The sequence below is a fragment of the Coniophora puteana genome (genome assembly GCF_000271625.1).
Source record: "Coniophora puteana RWD-64-598 SS2 unplaced genomic scaffold CONPUscaffold_17, whole genome shotgun sequence".
In the NCBI taxonomy this organism is placed as follows: domain Eukaryota; kingdom Fungi; phylum Basidiomycota; class Agaricomycetes; order Boletales; family Coniophoraceae; genus Coniophora; species Coniophora puteana.
The window spans coordinates 21,984-37,481 of NW_006913069.1; the positions used below are offsets into that span (position 1 = coordinate 21,984).

The window sequence follows — 15,498 nt, forward strand, 5'->3', positions numbered from 1 at the left end:
GCTCACGGAAAGCTAGCTCGTTACTTAGTAAGCGCTGCTTTGCATATCCGTCTCAACCTGCTACAACTGCTTAACGGCGAAATCATTGGATCTGCTTCACCATAGCATAACCCCTTCTCCCGAAACGCCTATGTCTGCAGCTTCGAGCCCCTTCGACCACCCCAAAGCCGACCTTTACATACTATCAGCAGATGGCGTGTACTTTCGCGTCTTCAAGCTCTTCCTTTCCCTTGCCTCGCCCATCTTCGAATCTATGTTTGAACTACCTCAACCAGCCGCGGAAGAGAACACCGCAAACAACTTCAAAGACGGCCTGCCGGTCGTAGCCGTCTCAGAGTCTAGTAAGACTCTAGACTCTTTCCTCCGATTCTGCTACCCTTCAACACTCACTGAAGACCCCGACGTGACCAAGCTGGGCGACGTTGTCAACGTCCTCGAAGCTTCCCGCAAATATGAGGTCTCCGTCATCGAAAAACGTCTAGGGCGAGTGCTCGCAACGCCCGAGGTTCTAGCACAGGACCCCTACAAATGCTTTGCTATCGCCTGTCGTTCTGGAATGAAGAAAGAAGCGGAGCTCGCTTCGAAGTACACGCTACGCCTACCCCTCATTCCACCCATGTTTCCCGAGATCGACATGATATCTTCTAAGCAGCTCCTCGTTCTCCTCACGTATCATTCAAGGTGCACCGCGGCTGTTGCAAATCTGGCCAAAGACTATAATCCATGGATGATTAAACACTTTGCGGCGAGTGGGCTCTCGTGGCTAACCACCAGATCCGGTCATACCCACCAAAGCTATGGCTCGAACTGCCAACGCAGGCAGAATTATCAATTTGGTGGTACAGAGGGAGTTCTGCTGTGGTGGGCTGATTATATGGACGAGATACTACCCCTCGTGCAAGATAGGCCTTCTCCAAGCACCGTCAAAAATCATGACGTCCAGAAGTTCATTAACACAGCTCAGAAGTCGGGATGCGAGCTCTGCTCGAAGATCGTCCGGGAGCGTCTGACAGAGTGCATCAACCTCCTTGCTGAAGAGGTTGAAAAGGCAACCTCCATAGTACGCTGCTTCTCTCTCGTTTCTCTATTGCGTTTGACCGTCCAATAGATAAAAATCGAGATGAAACGGTTTTGAACTGTTACCAACCAATTGGTTCTATTGGACGAATGCGAGAAAGTTACGATCATTAAAGGTCTCATTGGACAATCATGCTATTCTACCTGTCGTCGCTTCAGCGCTAATGGCATACTCTCCTCGGCATCAGAGAGTCTGGCCTCATCCATATTAGTAGTTCGCCCCACTCATCCACATCGTCCCACCAATCGTCCTGCCCATGTATACCACTCCACACATCCACCTCGTTCGATTCACAACCATTGTCACAATACAATCAAATCTGGAAAACGTATGTTTACGCTACGGAGTATCATGAATTCGACCTGCATGTATGTACTAGTACGAGTGAACTGGCTCGACCCGGAAATTGCGAAGTGTTATCATAAGTGCCTTCGAGATCAAGCTTTCATACGCAGGTGTGAGATTTATGTATATGATGAAGACTCCTCGAGAAAACGAGCATCGGTGGCTTCAGGGGAAAAGAAAAGAACAGGTTGGGAGAGCGGATGGGAAGCTGGCTTTAAAATGCTCAGCTTAATATTCCTGTTGCCTGGCTTCCGCAGCTGTGGTCGTTCGGGATTGCATAATATTATTCACCAAGACTCCGCCCATTGAATTTGCTGAGAGATTGGCATTCAGTGTTCGTTCCTGTACTTTCAATCAATATTTTTAAGGCTTTCCTTCGTAGTCAAAACAAGATGAAGGTCTGATTTATCGCTTTGGATAGTACAAATGACTATTGCAGTCATTCTAAAATACTCAGTAGAGACAAAGGAGCGGGACGAAGGAAAGCGGGTGCGAAATGTTTTAGGGAGTGCTATAATAACGGCAGCTGCCGCATCCACATTGTGGACGTATTTTCGAGAACGAATATTGTGTAATAAAAATGAAAGTTCTGCGCGCGAACTTCACCTTATTGGCACCTCTATTAGGTATCGGAACTATCATGTATATAGCTCAACCTACCAGCGCAAATGAATGATCCCGAAGAGTAACAACCAGGGACACATGACTCACCTCCTCTAGCGCTTTCTCAACGCGGCTCCTGTATTGTGGCACAAAGTTGTTTTGCATAAATACCGGCGCAGCGCTCCTACATCCACTACAATCCGCACCAGCGATCAAAAGCGCATCGCTCACTCTATGATCGGCCAAGACAGACTGCACGTCCGGATCACCTGCAAACAGCTCGCTCGTCTCCTTCACGAAATCCGCAAACCACTCGGGCAGCGTGATGCTGCCACCGGTATTGAACCCAGAATACCGCGGGACGCTGACCCGTTCGCACTGGTGGCGCGGGCGCTTGGTGGGGAAGGAGATAGCCCAGCGTAGTTCTTTGCCGACGTTGCTAGCAGCTGTTCCGCAGCGGGAGTGGTAGTCGGTGAGCTGGATAAAGAGGGCCTCGGGTATGGCGTTGGACTCGAGGAACCACTGCTGAGCGCGCTGAGTGCGCTTTCCGGTCGCGGTGGGCAGGCGATGTTTGAGCGTGTGAAAGGCTGCTTTCTTCGCTTCCTCGCGCCATTGGAAGCGGTCGCACACGGCGAACGCTGCAACGGACTTGTTCTGGAGATTATGGGGGGACAAGATGATTTGGCGAAGGTACGTGGTCACAGACGGTGCATCGTACTTTTGCGCGGCTTCAGCTACATCTGCGATATCCGAAGGTTGGAAGGGGTATGTTGGCAGGCATGTTACCGGGTAACAGCAAAGCAGGAATAATCGGAGTACGGTGCTGCTTTCCGTGAGATCAACGGTTTGCGGGTCGTCAGACGGCTGCGGGAGGCTGAGCATGTCCCTGAAAATGCTTGACGAGAAGGCTAGGAATAGTTTGAAAACTCGGAATTCGACGTTATCTGAGGACCTCAGGATAATTTCGGCTTCAGGATCGTCAAACGGGGCTTTCGCCTGACAAGCGGGGTGAGGGGCACTATACGGATGATCAAGGGTCGTAACTTGAACAGACGAAGTCATGGTCTCGAGAAGTGTCGGGCAAGGGCGGTGTAGATTTGAGCTAACCCTCCCGAGACGTTCTGTACGACTCTTAAAATGAATCCGGGTCGGCAGTATAGCTGATCAACGAGATTGCCCCATCGCTGAACGACGCTCTACGAGAAGATCTCAAAGAAGAGATAGTTTGTTTTTAGTAAGATGTCGTAAACGAAGGGTTTCGATGTTTTGTCGAAGCTGGAAGTACGGCACGCACAGCGCGAGGATGTACATACATGTTGTAAAAAAGAAGACGTTAGTGAGAGCTAGCTTCTGTCGCTAGTATCCATCCCACCAAACAAGTCCGCCGAGCCACAAGGGGTAGAGCACTCATCAATCCAGCAAGCGTCCAACCCAAATGTAAAGCAACTTCGATTCCGCTTTTTATACCGTGAACATCGTTTTCCTTGAATGCCTCCCATACAAGCAGGTCGACAACCTATCATCGCACCGATCGACCTTTGGGAAATTGCTGCTTTCGAGCCTTAATTGGCATTCGAAATTTCCAGATTCGCAAGGCGCAAGATACGTCATGGCTATTCCCGCGAGCAGCCCCGAGTCCGAAAAAACACATGTAATGTCACGGAAGGAAGAATCTGGGCGCGGTCGATGCCCCGATTGTCTGTGAAGATCTATTGTTCCTGAAATCTGGACTTTCGATTTTCAGTAGTACTTACTGTAGGTGCGTATCTTGCGCCTATTGACGTCAGCGAGTGTGGTTGGACGATATGTATTGAACTTTAAATTGCTCTCGTTGCGAAAGCAGCTCCTCGGAAAAACTGCGTATCTGGAGATAGTATGCAGCGAGTCGCAACGCACGGATGATAAGCAATACCCGCCGGAAGGTTGGCCCTGCCAATATGCTTATACCGCAGCGCACGCGTGATGTATGCCTGCCAATAGCGAAACGCCGGTATTGGTATGAAGCGGAAGGTGCACCTCCTTCCTTGGAGGCGAGACGGGGCTGTGCTGCAGCTGTGTTACCCGGTCCGGAGGATCGGTTGCTAATCATGATCGAGAAGAGCCAATTGGCTCGATAGAATAGTCTTCGAAGTCCGAGAGCTTGCGCCTGTCGTCACGCGTCACGGCCACTTGCATCAATTGTAATTGCGCCTGCCTTGAACCAGATCCTCAGAAAGCGTGCTCGAGGGCAGATTCAGCTCTAAACCCCGCTGGGGCTCGAGAACAGATTGCTCGTTCTTATCGTGTGCATCAAACACTTACTTTTGGGGTCTACCGTCCTTGAGATCATCTATAAGGATGGTTTTAGGCTCCGAGCCGAAGCTGACGGGGAACTGACACTTGAAGCTTGAGGAGTGGACTTGCCACAAGTCGCCAACACATTTCTCCAACATTAAATTGCACGGGGGTGCTCTGTGTCTCGCAGTGTCAGGTCAGTCAGTGCCCCGGAACCTCAAAGCAAAATACCTTCCGCTCTGGGACGTGCTCTGCGTAAAAGCGAGCAGCCAGCTCGGGATGCGTATTTGGAGACAGTCCTCCGTGTCCCCAGATCAACGTGTTACCGTTTCGAGGACACAACGCGCCGCTCCTGTATCCAATTCAGTCCGTACCAGCGGTCGAAACCAACGGCAAGCACTCTTTGATTCAAGCTTCGGTCCGTTCACCACAGTTCAGCACTAGACCATGATCGCACAACTACCTGGTAGAGGATAACGATAATTGCCCGAGGTGATATGTCTAGAATCTATCAATACAGACGATCTAGGAATACAAAGATTTTACACCATTGTCCTCTCATCAGTTCCACGCACAATACACTCTCAGCCACCTCGATCGGAATACAATAACCATCATCTACATAACATCCCATTGCCAGCTTCTTACATCGCCAAACCAGGATGACTCTTTCTCTATCTGACTCTCAACCTCGAGAGGAGCAGCAGCGGAAGAGACGATGTCGGGCCGGAATGACGCGAGGAGGTCTTCCACATACGCCCAGACCTCGTAGGCAGCGTCGACGGGGTTGTGCTTGTACATCATCAGGAAACCCTGGAGCGTCGCCATCGACACCTCGTGCTCAGGGATCGACTCGGCGAAGCGGATCGCGAGGTCGTTGATATCTTCGGCTGACAGCTGGGAAGGGCCCATGGAAGACGGTTTCGCTGGCGAATGCTCCACCGCGACGTCAACATCGACGAGAGTCATCGCTGACGACACAGACGTAGAATCAGAGTCCTCGTACCTCGCACCGCGCGCGTCATTGGCCCCAGATCGCGAGCCCCGCTCCTCGACCTGTTTCTCCAACTCCGCTGGCGGCGGTGGCGAAGTCCCGATGTTGAAGAACCGCGTGAACAGCTCCTCAGCCTGCCGCCTGCTCGCATGGCGGAACTCGACGTGTAGATCCATCCGCCCAGGGCGACATAGCGCCGGATCGAGCGCAGCGTAGCGGTTCGTCGTCGCGAACAATATCCGGCCCTCCTGCGCGCCGATGCCATCGAGCGCGTTCAGCAACCCGCTAAGCGTCACCCTGCCCGAGTAGTCGTCCCAGTCCGAGTCCCCGTTATGCGCGGGCTCAGGCGCAGGCGCAGGCGCATGCGCTTGCGGTGACGTTGCGCCGCCGCTATGACTCTGAGCCTGGGGGCTCGATACGCCGTCGACGCCGTCGCGGCTGACACCGTGCAGGAACGCAGCGTCGATGTCCTCCATGAGCGTGATGCACTGCTCGGGGAGGTACGCGATGAGCTCAGCGAGCTTCGTGTCGTCCATGCCGCGGGCCGAAAGGGAGATGAGGAAGACGTCGAGCCCGAGTTCTCCTGCGATGCTGTGGATGAGAGACGTCTTTCCTGAGCCAGGGGAGCCGTGCTAGTCGGAGTAGGAGGTTGTTGAGTTATTTCCTGATGATCAGCTGTATATAGGAGCGCACCAAGAGATATCCTCGACGGAAAGGTATTCCTATGGGCGCTTCAGTAAACCTCGGGAGAGGGAGCCAAATGCCAAGTTCTTACATACCTCGCTCGGTGTACCAGGCTTTGCTCCTCATGAATTCTTGGACGTCTTCAAGAACCATATTCTGAACATCAGAGTCAAGAATGATCGACTGGATGGGCCGTTTCGGGCGGGTGGCGAGGGGAATCCAGTCGCTTGACGAACTACAGCGACTTGAGTTAGCTGGATTCGGTTTTGCGATGTGATAGTAAAACATACGGATTAGCCACGTAGACACAGATCTTATCCTCAAACGAGGCCAGATAATCTTTCTTAGCCTCCAGAAGAAGCTCGTCTAGGAGATCATGGTTCCACGTAAGAATCCTGCTCACGCGCAGGTCGTAAGTCGGGGTTTCGGGATCATCATCTCAGACTCGGGTAGACTCACTGGAGCTGCATGGCCTCTTTATCATATTGCCCAGGATGGGGAAGCGCCACGCGCATGACGCGCACCCAGCGTCGCCTGTACCACAGCGAGTAGGTCTCAAAGACGGAAGGCAGGCTGAAGAGGCGGCGACTCTTGGAGTCGCACCAGTGGTCGCCTTCCTCGGGAAGGATCGCGAGGCTCCTACGGTCTTTGCTAGTGGAGAAAAGCTTCTTGCGCGCGTTTTCTGTGCGCATGTGATCAGTAAGACACTGCGGTGAGCGCGAAATAAACCTCACTGATGGCAGGTTGTTTCGAGAGCCATACTAGAAGCCAGTCTGCAGAGAATACCGTGCGTTAGTTGTCCTCCGGAGAACGGGAGAGCTGTTGCTTACCGAAGCAGTCGTCATCGGCCGGTATCTGGGCGGTGACAAAGAAGAAACGCGAGAACCGGGCCTCGAGATTGTACAGCTGACGTCTGGCTATTTCCGCCACGAATCCCAGCAGGATGTATATCAGCCACTCGTTCAAGCCAAGAGAAGCCATAAAGGACGACGCTGGTGACGCTGGTGTAGGCTGCGACGTCGTCGATGAGGTGGTATCGTCGGAAGAAGTGGCGTAGTCGATGAGATCGCCACCTGCTTCAGTGCAGGAGGCCATGAAGAGACACGTTGAGATGCGAGAGGTGCTCAGTACTGGGTTTAATGGGAGAATGAGGTCCTTGGGAGGGCACCCGCTATCCTACTTATACGTATCATTCCTAAGCTTCATGATGGACAGATAAGATATAGCACGTTCTAAGTCGGCGCTTGCGATAGCATCCAAGTTAGATGGATGTACAGCAGGTGCCCATCCGAACCAGATGTCCTTGTACATGGTGTGAAAACGCTCAAGAGCTGGGAGGAGGTACCACGGGGCTAGCGCTGGCATCAACCTTCGGCTTGTGAACATGCAGCATTGTTATCAGGGAGAACGTGTTCATAGTACGAACGCGTATCTTCGACTGACCGTGCATCGCCGCGCAGAACGGAGCTCTGCATGTGATGGGGCTTGAAAGAGAAGTATGAATGCTCTAGCCTCCCGTAGGCAGACCTTTATGATAGATTGTGGAAGATACCCGTTCCTATGAACGCTCAATCTGTCGCGGAACCATCGTGGCGATCACGGAATGCTGTGAGGACCTGCCAGAAATCATTTCGAGATGTCCATTCGAGGTGTACCGTCCCTGGGTTGCGGTATGCTTGATCTGAATGGACAGATTGGCAGACAGTTGTAAGGTTAACAGCAGTTGATGGACTTCAAGTCAATGGCTGAGGTGAAGAAAGGCCCGGATTGTCCACGATTCGATTGGCGGATTTACCGCCGCCGGGATCGGGCTTCGTCGGCATAAACATTCATGCCTACTTATGTTTGTCCTCTTGTCATCGCCGTCTATCCTTGTTGTGGTACGTGCTCTAATTAAACATGTCGCAGCTACCCTTTGCAGACAAAATCACTACAAACTACAACGTTCTACAGGATATATAAAGACCTCAACCCCCTTTCTCTTTTTTCGGCACCAGACCACAGCCTTGAAGCTTGAAGGCTTGACGAGCAGGTTTCTTCGGCTTCCCAGCATTACCCCAGGATGGCGGACGTGTCCAGAGCATACGCGTCTCTCGACCTCACACATGTCATCTGTAAGAACTCCTGCTCCTAAGCTACTGTAACACTATTGAACGCAGCCTGACAGACGACGCCTCCTCCCATCTATCGCTCCTGCTCGCCTTGCTGACGCTCAGCCCCATTTTGCTCATGGTACGCATACAACAGCTGCCTTGTCACTTGAACGCGAGATTAACACGAACTACCAGCCAGCTTACGCGGTTTTAGCCGTGCAAACGCGCGAGCTGACCATCATCAACATGTGGGCGGGGCAGCTGTTGTCGGAGGTGCTGAACTTGGTAGTGAAGCATATAGTCAAGGAAGAACGACCTGCTGGTGCGTCAGTTTTCCTCCTTTCAAATGACCTTGCTTCTAACGGCTTCAAGTAAAGACAGTGAGCTGCGCCTGAACGGGTATGGCTTCCCTTCGTCGCACAGCCAGTACATGGGCTTCTTCGCGATGTTCCTCTACTGCCACATGTTCTTCCGGCACCGTTTCGCGTCGACGGGGTATCCTATCCTTGACCAGCTTTTCAGAGTCGTTGTGTACGTTGGTATCACCGCTTGGACAGGTGTTGTCGCGTACTCGAGGTCAGTCGCCACTTTCCGTCGGCCTGCTTTGTGGACGCTGAATGCGGGTTTCAGACTGCATCTCCAGTACCACGCTCATCATCAAGTCTACTGGGGCTTGGGCATCGGCGCAGCGCTCGCTGTCGTTCAATACACGTTCACGGAGTATCTGCCAGTACGCTTTCCGAACTCGATCTGTGGACGTGCGCGGACAGCTGTCCTCGCTAACCCGATATCTTCGTGGCTCGGCATTCGCGACGGTTGGGCGGTCTACTCTGACGGAGGTCGGGACGCTGAATGGAGGATGTGGAAAGAAAAGTGGGATGCACAGAGACGGGCGGCAAGTGACAAGCGCCAAAACTGAGCGTTGCAGGTGCATAGACGGGCGAACTAAAAATAGATCTACACTTTGGGTTGTGCAACATTTACATCGATGACTCGGACACTTCATATGTCAGACCCGGGCTTTGACATGTACCGGTTCTTGGGCGCTCTTTGAGAAGGATTCGCGCCGAGTTGCTCGGGTCAAGCGCCCAATCGTCGTTGTCGAAATAACAAGTTGCTGTAGAGGAGACCCACTTTCATCCCCATGACAAGTCAAGGTTGCGGTGCCGTCCTGTGCTGCATTGCCACTCGGAACCCACCAACTCGGCCCCACCTTCCTTTTGATCGTCCAACTCGAGTCATCATGTACTCAATCATCTTGGGCGCGTCCGTCCTGCAGCGTGGTCAAGATACACGCGAAAATGCGCGTATATAACAGGACGCGTCAATTTCCTTCCAACTTACACACTACCTCCTGCTCCTTGCCCTGCACCGAAGCTCACCAGCCATGGGCTCTCTGGAGGACATCGTTGGCCAGCTCATCGAGCTCGCCAGCTCCAACTCTGCCATCAATGTCACATCCGCCCCCAACAACAACGGCACGGCGGCACGCCAGCCCTCCACCGGCTTCCCCTCCAGCTTTTCCGACATCTCTTCGATTGCCACCTTCCTTCTATCGTTGGGCGCCCTCCGCAACTGGGGACTCCTGCTCCTGCTCGGCAGCCTCCTCGAGAGCACCCGCCAAGGCCTATCATCGCTGTGGAAGGTCATCGCCGACTCGTTCTTCCTCACCGCGCGGTTCCATGAAGACGATAGCAGCTTTGGTACGTGACCGCTTGTCCACTTGATGCCCTACATCTTTCCTGATAAAATCCCCAGATTGGATGATGCTCTGGTTATCCAAGCAGCCATCGATCCGTACGCTCCTCTTCACCCCAAGTTTTCGTGTGCAATCTGTTCAACTCACGCTTTCACAGACAAAGGCAGGGACGTCGAGATCAGCACCAGGTCCCACTCCTCGTCCTACGACGACGACGACAAGAAACACGTGCGCATTCCCTCGATGTCCGAGACCTACACGCTCTGGTACAGGCGCTGCTGGATCCGGGTGACGCGCGAGCTCAAGGAGGGCAACTGGCGCAACCCCGAGGAGATCCTTGTCCTTAAGATCTTCACGTGGAACCATGGCGTCATTGACGATATCGTGCTGGAGGCGAAGGAGCTGTACAACACGGAGCGCGAGGACAAGGTCGAGATATACGTGTCCAACTCGTAAGTGGCCGTCTTGTTGAGTTTTCTCAAAGGCGGTATGTACTGAGATTTGGGCTTTTGCAGAAATTGCTGCGGCTGGAGGTCGAGCTGCACTCTCGCAAAGCGCCCTCCTCAGTCGATCATCCTCGAGCCGGGTGTGCAGGACCTGGTTCTGGGAGATGCGAGGGACTTTATGAACAGCAAGTCTTGGTACGCTGAGCGCGGTATTCCGTTCAGGCGCGGGTATCTTTTGGTAAGTCCGCAGTTCTAACCCTTGGCCAAATCCACGTCGCTAACATCTGTCCTACCATTCAGTATGGCGCACCCGGTGCTGGCAAGACTTCCCTTATCCACAGCATCGCCGGGGAACTCAACTTGGACGTCTACATCCTCTCTCTGTCCCGCAGCGGGCTCGATGACTCCAGCCTCTCGCAGGTCATCAGCGAGCTGCCCGAGAAGTGCATCGCGCTCATGGAGGACATCGACGCCGCCTTCCACCACGGTTTGACTCGCGAAGGGCCCTCGCCCGCCGACGACGCTGAAGATGGTCCCGACGGCCCTCGCAAACCGCGCGCCGCGACTCCCTCCGGCAAAGTCTCCCTCAGCGGGCTGCTGAACGCGCTCGACGGGATCGGCGCGCAGGAGGGTCGTATCCTCTTCGCGACGACAAACAAGTACACCGCGCTCGACCCCGCGCTGTGCCGCCCCGGGCGGATGGACCTGCACATCGAGTTCTGCAACGCGAGCAGGTACCAGGCCGAGGAGCTCTTCAAGCGCTTCTACCTCCCCTCGGGCTCGTTGTCCGACCGCCCCCTCGAGGCCGCCGGAGCTCCCGCTGCGAAGCCCTACAGGGACGACGACCAGGAGAGCACGGACTCCGGGTACGGTGGCTCGCGCGCGGAGTCCGAGAAGCTTATTGACGTCGACGAATCGTCTGCGCCCTCGCCCTCGCGGCGGCCTTCGTCGCCCGAGAAGCCGTCGTTCGTCGGTGTGTCGCACAGCCAGCGCGCGCCCCGGATGTCGCCCGAGCGCTTCCGGGAGCTTGCGACGCGCTTCGCAGACGCGATTCCGGAGCGCAAGCTGTCGATGGCTGCGCTGCAGGGGTACTTGATGACGTACAAGATCAGGCCTGTGCAGGCGGTGGAGGACGTTGCAGCGTGGGTGGAGAGGGAGCTAGCGCAGAAGGACGCTGCCGAGGACGATTCGTAGGATGATGAAAAAGATGACGATGGATATTATGAAGTCGTGGTTGTATCATACCTTTGCTCGAGCATACCCGCATATACATGTAGACATTGTATCACGCACACTAGCCGCATAGACCACAGCAATTGCACAAAACATGCTAATATTGGAGTCGTGAGCTTCTCAAGAAGTTGATAGAAAATAGCCTCAAGCTGATGGAAGTTTGTGTTCACATGCATGTGATTTTCCGAGCCTCTTCCGCAGATTTTCGGCTGATCTCATCGTCTCTTACGACCACCGACATCGCACCATGTCCCCACCCTAGTCTATTACTCACCTTATAAGTCTCGGCTCCATATCGTATTTATTCTACATCCTAGGAAGACCGGCACCTATGCTCAGAATCCTGCGCCCTGCGTCGCCTCGCCGCTGCAGCTACACCATCGACCACCACCGCCGGGCGATGTCTACAAACACCACGGCACTCCCAGAATCATCGATATCGCTCTTCACGAGCCTCGCGACATACCGTGCATGGCGACACAAGGCGTTCAAGGAGGACAAGTCGGTCGGATTCGTGCCCACCATGGGCGCGCTGCACGACGGGCACCTCTCCCTCGGTGCGTAGTGCACGCACCCACTCCCAAAACCACCCCTTCCTCATAAACCTGCGTGCGGGACACACACACGCTGTGCAGTGCGCCGCTCGCTCGCCGAGAACGACCTCACCGTGCTCTCCATCTTCGTCAACCCCGCGCAGTTCGCGCCGCACGAGGACCTCGCGACCTACCCGCGCACGCTCCCGCGCGATCTCGAGCTTCTCGCGCAGCAGACGTTCAGCCTCAGCGGCGCGGACGCGCAGGGGCAGGTGCAAGGGCAGGTGCGCACGCCGTCGGCGGTGTTCCTGCCCTCGGTGCACGACATGTACCCGACCGGCATCGTGCAGGACGTCGCGCAGCAAAAAGGCACGTTCGTTGAGGTCAAGGGGTACAGCCACCAGATGGAGGGGCAGAGCCGGCCGACGTTCTTCAGGGGCGTTGCGACGGTCGTGACGAAGCTGTTTAATGCCGTCCAGGTGAGTTGAATTGACCATGCTTGTTGCGTGTACTGCGGTGTTGACTCTACTGGACAACGCGCGTGCGGTATGTGCAACGCGTCAGCCAACGAACGCGTACTTTGGCCAGAAAGATATCCAACAGGGGCTGCTGTTGCGGCGCATGTGCCGCGACCTGCTCTTGCCGAACCCAGCGCCCGAGCGGCTGCACATCTGTCCCACAGCCAGAGACCCGTCCGACGGTCTCGCGCTCTCCTCGCGCAACGCGTATATGTCCGAGAAGGAAAGAGGCGTCGCAGGGACGCTCTACAAAGCCCTCCAGGCTGCAGAGTCGGCATGGACGAGCGGCAAGACCAAGACCGAGTGCGTCGCGAGCGCGCTGGACATCATCAGTACCGCCACGGCGCGCGCCGTCGACGAGGGGATCGAGATGAAGCTGGAGTACGTCGAGCTGAACGATTCCGAGACATTTGAAGTGCTCGATTCTGCGTCGAAGAAAGACACGGCCGGCTGCGAGGCTGTCATCTTGAGCGGCGCGTTGCGGGTGGGGAAGACGAGGCTCATCGATAATATAGTCATTGGTGATCTTAATCGCACTGTACCATAGCCTCGATTGATCGAAAAGACATTGGTTTCGGGGGTTAATATGTGTATGTCGGTTGAATTAATCAGGGGTCCGATATGACGTGAACATTAGTGTACAGCTACCAACATCTCTACGAATAGTCGTGCAAAGTACCCACAAATGTTTGCTTTCCTGCGCTAGTACTTGCAAGTTTTCAAGCACGATTCCTCGGTCTATTTGAAACCACCCTTCTGGTTAGCTTTGTAAGATCGCCATCACGGTCATGTGTTTCGCTCGTTCAACAGGATTCGTACACTTCTCCGCTACTATCCGGCTATTGCGTCGGTGAAGGTCGCAGATCGCATCATCGCAGAACTATGCGGAGAATTTCTTCGACTCGTCCGTAATCCGTATATCACGTCGCCTCCTCCTTCGCGGAGAGTTCCTTCGACTCCTCCGCGTGTCGTGCCGCCGCCTCCCTTTTCCTCGACTCCTCCGTGAATCGGTCCGCCTGTTCCCTTGCGTATTCTTTGGGAAAGGAATGAGCATGATACTCTCAACGAGGGACGAGATGACGCACTGTATCTGTCTCCGTACAGGAAGTATCTCATGTGATCTTCATCTTGATCCGACATGCCCGGGGTATGTAGCGAAAGTGACGGAGCTCGGAGATACCGGTGCCAGCCTCTTTTGATATGCCCTAGTAAATGAGAGCGAACGCACGACTGGACATTACAGTTGACGCCGTCGTTGCCGACGGGGAGCTCAGGGCACGCCCAGGTGGACGTCTGGCTGTGACTGCCGCCTGTGAAGATTTTGTGCTTTGTTGCCTCCCGATACGCGGTGAAATACGTGTTGCAGAAGCTGCAAGAGCGCTTTGAGACGCCGATGTAAGGTATCGCCTGAATACCGTGAGTTTCTGTGAGCAGCTTGCACTCGCAGTGAATCGGCGCTGAGCTCGTATGGTCTAAATTGGGTAAGACAAACGCAATGAAGAAATGAAGCAATGAACAAGGACGTCGTAGATGATACGCACCAAACTTGCCATCAACTACCTTGGCCCCGAGATTCTTGGCGAGCATGGCGATGAACCCCTCTACGGACTCTCCTTCAGATTCCTCAATACAACACCCGGCTTCTTTCAACACTTGCTCCATCTGTGAACGTTCAACCGTATAGCGTTGGGTCTCCGAGGAGTCATCCTTTGGAGGCGTGTTATCGACACCTATGACGACTGGATTCTGTAGGACCATATCTGCGAGCGACTTAGACATCACAATGTCGGCTAAACGTAAGTAATGTCTGCGAATCGCTGTCAACTTGTCCAACCAACGAAGGACGTTCAGCTCTTCTCGGACTGGTGTCCCCTGCGACTGCGATTCCATCAAATCTGAAAAAAAAAAAAAAAAAAAAAACGCTCAGTTCATTAATCGCAAGTCTGAGCAGTATACCGGGACTCACTGCGTGTATACCGATTCCACGCGAAGAGGAACCTGCCTTTGTCCTCCAGCTTCGCTCTTGCCGTGTCCAGACACATGAGAAGGATGCGAACCCGTCTGACATCGCCAGGTGAGGACGGTTGGAGTGCCTCGGCAAGCATGTCTACATGTGTCGCCATAGTCGAAACCATATCCAAATCAACTGTCTCTGATGTTTGGAGGTACTTTAGGAACGCAGACTGAGTGGACCCATCCGCGCGCTGCAGCGCACCGGGATCGCATATATCACGCGCGGTAGCGATGAAGTGGGTGTGCCGCGAGTTCTTCGTGACGCGTCGCCTGAGCTTCTCCCATGCGTGTCCGAGGATCGCCAGCTCCAGATCAAGGAGTCGCGCCTCAAAATTGTTCTGAGGGTTGTTGGAGATGTAGGGATGGACGACTGGTGGAGAGCTCCCATCAGTTGTTAGTGGCAGGTCCGGTCGAGGTTCCCGACGGATTTCCACTAGGCGATGTAAAACATTTTGGATATGGTTGACCGCGAGACTGTCCACTGGGCCATTTTCTGCAACAAGAATCTCGAGGGCCTTTTCGCCGGGTCGGTCACCTTTTATAACGTGGGCGGCGGTTGCGATGACCTGCCCTCGCGCTCTCAAGACTCCTATGTAAGCAAGACTGTCCAAGATTTTGGCCTGACGGTTTCGGATGGATGACTTTGTAATGACCTCCTCCTCATTGCTTTTGTCAAGACCTCGTGCGATGAAGGCAAGAAAGTTGATGTCCAACGATGAATTGTGGTTCTGACGTGACATTGCGGCACGCGTTCGCGTTGTGACAAAGAAAGGAAGAAGGTGGCAGGCGCCGGCATCACACTGGGGGCAATTACCCATGTTTTCGTAGAAAACATTCAAAATGTTTTGAGGGTCACCTTCCTAATTGGGCAGGTCACTTTCCAAATTTGGCATTTTTAGCAAAACATTTTAAATGTTTTTGACATGTTTCCCCTGGAAACATCGTCTAATGCCCCCAGTGTCATGCGATTGGCGCCGATTGGTTG

The 15,498-nt window shown here is 54.0% G+C and overlaps 6 protein-coding genes across 6 annotated transcripts; 4 read left to right on the forward strand and 2 right to left on the reverse strand.

Annotated features, from left to right (window-relative positions):
* Positions 1–130: 130 nt before the first annotated feature.
* Positions 131–1,329, forward strand: CONPUDRAFT_169494 (uncharacterized protein; the record flags this gene model as incomplete). The annotated part of the gene is made up of 2 exons (XM_007776310.1): positions 131–1,060; positions 1,109–1,329. 2 exons carry the CDS (start codon positions 131–133, stop codon positions 1,133–1,135), a joined length of 957 nt encoding a protein of 318 aa, XP_007774500.1. The 3' UTR covers positions 1,136–1,329.
* A 507-nt stretch (positions 1,330–1,836) lies between these two features.
* Positions 1,837–3,088, reverse strand: CONPUDRAFT_147259 (uncharacterized protein; the record flags this gene model as incomplete). The annotated part of the gene is made up of 2 exons (XM_007776311.1): positions 1,837–2,079; positions 2,135–3,088. The coding sequence occupies 2 exons, from the start codon at positions 3,086–3,088 to the stop codon at positions 2,062–2,064; spliced, it is 972 nt and encodes a 323-aa protein (XP_007774501.1). The 3' UTR covers positions 1,837–2,061.
* Positions 3,089–5,050: 1,962 nt separating this feature from the next.
* Positions 5,051–6,915, reverse strand: CONPUDRAFT_112319 (P-loop containing nucleoside triphosphate hydrolase protein; the record flags this gene model as incomplete). Its single annotated transcript, XM_007776312.1, has 9 exons — positions 6,809–6,915; positions 6,713–6,751; positions 6,438–6,660; positions 6,269–6,373; positions 6,074–6,213; positions 5,988–6,016; positions 5,673–5,926; positions 5,357–5,591; positions 5,051–5,197 (listed from the first exon to the last, which is right to left on the reverse strand). Coding segments are annotated over exons 3-9 (966 nt in total), but the record flags the coding sequence as incomplete, so codon positions are not given.
* A 1,064-nt stretch (positions 6,916–7,979) lies between these two features.
* On the forward strand, positions 7,980–9,062 carry CONPUDRAFT_131987 (uncharacterized protein). The gene is made up of 5 exons (XM_007776313.1): positions 7,980–8,092; positions 8,146–8,210; positions 8,267–8,393; positions 8,449–8,647; positions 8,702–9,062. The coding sequence occupies exons 1-5, from the start codon at positions 8,041–8,043 to the stop codon at positions 8,988–8,990; spliced, it is 732 nt and encodes a 243-aa protein (XP_007774503.1). The 5' UTR covers positions 7,980–8,040; the 3' UTR covers positions 8,991–9,062.
* Positions 9,063–9,442: 380 nt separating this feature from the next.
* On the forward strand, positions 9,443–11,543 carry CONPUDRAFT_169497 (uncharacterized protein). Its single transcript, XM_007776314.1, has 5 exons — positions 9,443–9,774; positions 9,830–9,868; positions 9,928–10,222; positions 10,286–10,454; positions 10,517–11,543. Exons 1-5 carry the CDS (start codon positions 9,459–9,461, stop codon positions 11,408–11,410), a joined length of 1,713 nt encoding a protein of 570 aa, XP_007774504.1. The 5' UTR covers positions 9,443–9,458; the 3' UTR covers positions 11,411–11,543.
* A 308-nt stretch (positions 11,544–11,851) lies between these two features.
* Positions 11,852–14,927, forward strand: CONPUDRAFT_85415 (Nucleotidylyl transferase). Its single transcript, XM_007776315.1, has 6 exons — positions 11,852–12,006; positions 12,085–12,458; positions 12,544–13,533; positions 13,586–13,972; positions 14,042–14,395; positions 14,467–14,927. Exons 1-3 carry the CDS (start codon positions 11,973–11,975, stop codon positions 13,045–13,047), a joined length of 912 nt encoding a protein of 303 aa, XP_007774505.1. The 5' UTR covers positions 11,852–11,972; the 3' UTR covers positions 13,048–13,533; positions 13,586–13,972; positions 14,042–14,395; positions 14,467–14,927.
* The last annotated feature ends 571 nt before the right edge of the window (positions 14,928–15,498 follow it).